Source organism: Humulus lupulus, chromosome X, assembly GCF_963169125.1.
Source record: "Humulus lupulus chromosome X, drHumLupu1.1, whole genome shotgun sequence".
NCBI lineage: Eukaryota > Viridiplantae > Streptophyta > Magnoliopsida > Rosales > Cannabaceae > Humulus > Humulus lupulus.
In genome coordinates this window covers 140,426,850-140,432,741 of record NC_084802.1, presented here as the reverse complement: position 1 = coordinate 140,432,741, position 5,892 = coordinate 140,426,850, and the positions used below count along the sequence as shown (strand labels likewise).

The 5,892-nt window shown below is 39.5% G+C and overlaps 1 protein-coding gene and 1 non-coding gene across 2 annotated transcripts; one reads left to right on the top strand and one right to left on the bottom strand.

Annotated features, from left to right (window-relative positions):
• Positions 1 to 1,250: 1,250 nt before the first annotated feature.
• On the bottom strand, positions 1,251 to 1,357 carry LOC133807857 (small nucleolar RNA R71). Its single transcript, XR_009879744.1, has one exon. It is a non-coding gene; the product is annotated as a small nucleolar RNA R71 (small nucleolar RNA).
• Positions 1,358 to 2,462: 1,105 nt separating this feature from the next.
• Positions 2,463 to 5,008, top strand: LOC133806321 (uncharacterized). Its single transcript, XM_062244438.1, has 4 exons — positions 2,463 to 2,861; positions 2,988 to 3,587; positions 3,893 to 4,028; positions 4,119 to 5,008. Exons 1-4 carry the CDS (start codon positions 2,463 to 2,465, stop codon positions 5,006 to 5,008), a joined length of 2,025 nt encoding a protein of 674 aa, XP_062100422.1.
• The last annotated feature ends 884 nt before the right edge of the window (positions 5,009 to 5,892 follow it).

Genomic DNA, 5,892 nt, shown 5'->3' with positions numbered 1-5,892 from the left:
ATATACTATGTTATGCGAATGTTTTATAAGTATTAGTTTAGGGCGTTCTTTACAGTTAGATTATGTTAGTAAGTAATATAGGGATGTGTTATTTTGCCTTGTGTAACTGTTGAGAATTAAACTTTGAATTTGCATTCTTAAATCTGATTTTTCATAGGAATATGGTTAATTAGGTAAAATAATTAATGTCATAACATTTGTGAAAGTTTTATGAGTGTCTAAATGAGTTCTTGTTAAACTAGGAGTTTTGCTAGAATATTGCTGCCGCAATCTATTTGCAAATTGTTCAGGATGATTAATATACGGGAAATCAATAATTCAAGTCCATTTTGCAATCCATACATTTCTTTCAATTTTCTGGTTTAGTTCAGTTTTAATTGCATTATTTCCATCTCTTTTAATATTTTGTTTAGCCTAAAAAATTCTCATTTGATTTTTAGTACTTTTAAGTTGTTTAGTAATTATTTTGCTTATTTTTCTAATTTGCAATCCCTGTGGAGATGATCTACTTATCATTATATTACTTGTGTGATTACGTGTACTTGCATATTTTAAATCAAATATTAAATTTATCACAACAAGTTTTTGGCGCCGTTGTCGGGGATTGGAATTAAATTTTTTTGTAATATCAATTACTTGCAATTTATTTTTTCTTTGTTGAGTGGACTTTGTTTGCTTGCTCTTGTGTTTTCTCAGGTGATTTACTATATGAACGAGCAAGAAGACATTGAACTAGCTCCTATTTACCCTGAGATTGAAAGAACAGTTAGAAGGAGACTAAGGGAACAACGGGCTCAGAATCACCTTAATATGGTTGAATAGGTTGAAGGAGTTGAGGGTGATAATAATGTCACTAACGCAATTGTTATGGTTGATGATAGAGAGAGAGCCATAAGGAGTATGTTGCCCCCATCTTTAATGAGCTCAATCCAGGCATAGTTAGGCCTGAAATTTAAGCACCCCAATTTGAGTTAAAGCTCGTGATGTTCCAAATGTTGCAAACAATAGGTCAATTTAGTGGGCTGCCTACTGAGGATTCTCATCTTCATCTTCGTTCATTTTTTAAGGTGAGTGATTCCTTCAAGCTACAAGAAGTGAGTGATGAGGCCCTAAGGTTGAAAATTTTCCCTTTCTCTTTGAGGGATCGAGCTAGAGCTTGGCTCAACACCCTTCCACCCGACTCGGTGACTACATTGAATAAGTTGGTTGAAAAATTCTTGATGAAGTACTTCCCTCCTACCAAAAATGCCAAGTTTCGCAATGAAATTATGTCATTTCAGCAGCTGGAAGATGAATCATTTTGTGAAGCTTGGGAGAGATTCAAGGAGTTATTGAGGAAATTCCCACACCATGGGATCCCACATTGTATACAAATGGAAACATTCTATAATGGGCTCAATTCTTCCACTCGCATGGTGTTAGATGTTTCAGCTAATGGGGTTATTCTCTCTAAGTCCTACAATGAAGCCTATGAGATTTTGGAGAGGATAGCTAGCAACAATTATCAATGGTCCAATGCTAGAGCCTCAACAAGTCGAAAAGTGGCTGGTATACTTGAAGTGGATGCATTGACAGCTTTGACTGCTCAATTTTCTTCAATGACTAACCTTCTCAAGAACATGAGTTTAGGGGGAATGGTACAACCAACTGCTATGGGACAAGTTGCTAATGTATCTTGTGTTTATTGTGGAGATGGGCACACATTTGAGAGTTGTCCTTCGACTCCTGCTTCGGTTTGCTATGTGGGAAATGAAAATGCCAACCGTAATAACCCATATTCAAACTCTTTTAATCCAGGGTGGAGGCAGCATCCAAACTTCTCATGTGGGGGGGGGGGGGGGGGGGTCAAGGAGCTAGTTCAAGCAGAGTACCAATGCAAAACAAGCCTACATATCCACCGGGGTTTTCTCAACAACAACCAAGAGCTCAACCACCTCCTCCCCCAAGTGTCTCAATCAAGCTCTTTGGAGAGTTTAATGAAAGAATATGTGGCCATGAATGATGTTGTGATTCAGAGCCAAGCGGCATCCTTGAGTAACCTAGAGATTCAATTTGGCCAGCTAGCTAATGAGCTAAGGAATATACCACAAGGCACTTTTCCTAGAGATACCAAAAACCCAAGGAAAGATGGTAAGGAACATTGCATGTCGGTTTTCTTGAGGAGTGATAAAAATCTGGAATTGACTGAGGAGAATTGTAAGAGAAACAACGAGCCCACTTCAATCCAAAGTGGTGTGGATAAGGGAGCCAAAGCTGTGAATTCAAAAATTTTAAATGCTAATCCTGAAGCAATTACTACAGCAATTCCTCAGCAAAATACTACAGAGAAGCCTATGAGCAAGCCACCTCCAATGTTTCCTTAGCGCTTTCAAAAGTAGCAACAAGATGGTCAATTCCAGAGATTTTTAGATGTTTTGAAACAACTTCACATCAATATACCGTTAGTGGAAGCTTTGGAGCAAATGCCCAACTATGAGAAGATTTTGAAGGATATTTTAACTAAGAAGAGGAGGCTTGGTGAATTTGAAACAGTGGCATTGATTGAAGGTTGTAGTGCTATATTGAAGAATAAAATTCATCCTAAATTGAAAGATCTAGGTAGCTTCACAATTCCTTGTTCTATTGGTGGTACAGACGATGGTAGAGCACTTTGTGACTTGGGGGCTAGTATAAATTTGATGCCCATGTCAATTTTCAAGAAGTTGGGGATTGGAGAAGCAAGACCAACTACAGTCACTTTGCAATTAGCGGATCGTTCTATGGCACACCCGGAAGGAAAAATTGAAGATGTACTTGTGCAAGTTGATAAATTCATTTTTCTGGCTGATTTCATCATTCTTGATCATGAAGCGGATAGAGATGTTCCTATTATCTTGGGTAGGCCATTTCTAGCCACTGGGAGGACCTTGATTGATGTACAAAAAGGGGAGCTTACTATGAGGGTGAATGACCAACAAGTGACTTTCAATGTGTTTAACGTTATGAAGTTTCCGGATGAGATTGAGGAATGTTCTAGGCTAAGTGTAATTGAGTCTATTGTCGCTGAAAAATTCCACAAGGAAGCTTTTAAAGATGGAGTGGGGGTGAGGTCACTTGAAGAGCTTGAAGACTTAAGTGAAGAGGAAGAAATCCAAGTTACATGGGTGGAGTCAAAGCAGCCCTTTGCTAAATTTAGGAGGCCTTTTGAGTCATTGAACTTGTCGGAAGGGAATTTTAAGCCTCCTAAGCCTTCTATTCAAGATCCACCAAAATTTGAGTTGAAGCCCTTGCCTAGTCACTTGAAATATGCTTATTTGAGAGATAATGAGACTTTGCCTGTGATTATTTCAGCCATGTTAGGAGCAGAAAAAGAGCAATTGTTGCTTGCTGTTTTGAAGAAATATACAAGGGCCATTGGTTGGACCATGGCAGATATAAAGGGTATAAGTCCGTCATTTTGTATGCATAAAATTATGTTGGAGGATTGTTGTAATAATTCTGTTGAGCAGCAGCAAAGGCTTAATCCTATCATGAAGGAAGATGTTAGAAAAGAGATAATTAAGTGGCTTGATTATGGAATTGTTTACCCAATTTCAGATAGTTCATGGGTCAGCCCGATTTAGTGTGTTCCTAACAAAGGTGGAGTCACAGTGGTGGCAAATGAAAATAATGAGTTGATTCCCACAAGATAAGTGACGGGGTGGCGTGTTTGTATGGACTATCAGAAGTTGAATAAGGCTACTTGGAAAGACCACTTCTCGCTGCCATTCATTGTTCAAATGCTTGATCAGTTGGTCGGAAAGGAGTTTTATTGTTTCCTTGACGGGTATTCAGGCTATAATCAGATTTCCATCACGCCAAAAGACCAAGAGAATACTACCTTTACTTGTCCTTATGACACATTTGCCTTTAGAAGGATGTCGTTTGGGCTGTGCAATGCCCCACCACTTTCCAACGTTGTATGATGGCGATATTTTCAGATATGGTGGAAAAGTCTCTTGAAGTCTTCATGGATGATTTTTCAGTATTTGGGGAGTCCTTTGACACTTGTTTGGCTAACTTGAAGCATGTTTTGGCGAGATGTGAAGAAACAAACTTGGCAATCAATTGGGAAAAATGTCATTTCATGGTGTAAGAAGGCATTGTATTGGGCCATAGAATTTCTAACAAGGGCATAGAAGTGGATAGAGCAAAGCTGGAAGTCATTGAAAAATTACCACCACCTACTACAGTCAAGGGGATTAGAAGTTTTTTAGGACACGCGAGCTTCTATAGGAGGTTTATAAAAGATTTTTCAAAGATTTCTAAGCCCCTTTGTTCCTTACTTGAGCAAAATCGAGCATTTGAGTTCACCAAGGAGTGTCAAGAAGCATTTGTGACTTTGAAGAAAGCTCTTATCACCGCACCCATCATTGTAGCTCCAAATTGGTCTCTCCCCTTTGAATTGATGTGCGATGCTAGTGACTTTGCTGTGGGTGTCGTACTTGGGCAGCGAAAAGAGAAGGTGTTTCATTCCATTTATTATGCAAGCAAGACATTAGCCGATGCTCAATTGAACTATACCACCACCGAGAAAGAACTTTTGGCGGTGGTGTTTGCTTTTTATAAGTTTAGAGCTTATCTTGCGGGGACTAAAGTGGTGGTTTACACTGATCATTCAACGATCAAGTATCTAATTGCCAAGAAGGAGGCTAAGCCAAGACTTATTCGATGGGTGTTGCTTCTTCAAGAATTTGACTTGGAAATTTGGGATAGAAAAGGAACGGAGAACCAAGTGGCTGACCATTTATCTAGACTTGAAGTTGGAAGTGAAAAGAAAAATGAAGGGCCTATTAAAGAGACATTCCCCGATGAAGAATTGTTAGTTGTGAACCAAGTCACTACACCATGGTACGCTGATTTTGTGAACTATTTGGTAAGTGGTTTGCAGCCACCTGATTTGAATAGGCAGCAGCTCAAGAAATTCTTTCATGATGTTAGATTTTTTTATTGGGACGAGTCCTATTTGTACAAGCAATGTTCAGATTGAATCATGAGGCGTTGTGTGCCTGAGGATGAAGTTTCTAGCATACTAGAGCATTGTCATTCAGCTCCTTATGGTGGACATTTTGGTGGGCAAAGGATAGCCGCTAAGGTTTTTCAATCGAGGTACTTTTGGCCTTCTATCTTCAAGGATGCTCATGAATTTGCTAAGATATGTGATCGTTACCAGCGTGTTGGAAATATTTCAGCAAGGAGTGAAATGCCTTTGAATAGAATCCTTTAAGTGGAATTGTTCGATGTTTGGGGAATCGACTTCATGGGGCCATTTCCACCATCATTTGGAAATTTGTATGTCTTGGTGGCGGTTGACTACGTCTCTAGGTGGGTTGAAGCAGTGGCAAGTCCTACTAATGATTCCAAGGTGGTCATGAAGTTCATACATAAGCATGTGTTCACCCATTTTGGCACTCCAATGGCGCTTATAAGTGATGAAGGAACCCACTTTGTGAACAAGATTTTGGCAACTTTGTTAGCCAAATATAGTGTGAAGCACAAGATTGCCACCGCCTACCACCCCCAAACAACTGGTCAAGTAGAAATATCCTATAGGGAGATCAAGGAAATCCTAGAGAAAGTGGTGAATCCTAGTAGAAAGGATTGGTCTCAGCGATTGGATGATGCTCTTTGGGCCTATCGAACGGCTTTCAAAACCCCTTTGGGAATGTCACCGTATTGTTTGGTTTTTGGGAAAGCTTGCCATTTGCCCGTCGAGTTGGAGCATAAGGCATATTGGGCTACTAAGAAGTTGAATATGGATCTCCAAGCTGTTGGAGAAGCTCGAAAGTTACAGTTAAATGAGCTCGAAGAGATTAGGTTGTTCTCCTATGAAAATGCTAAGTTGTACAAGGAGAAAACTAAGAGGCGGCATGA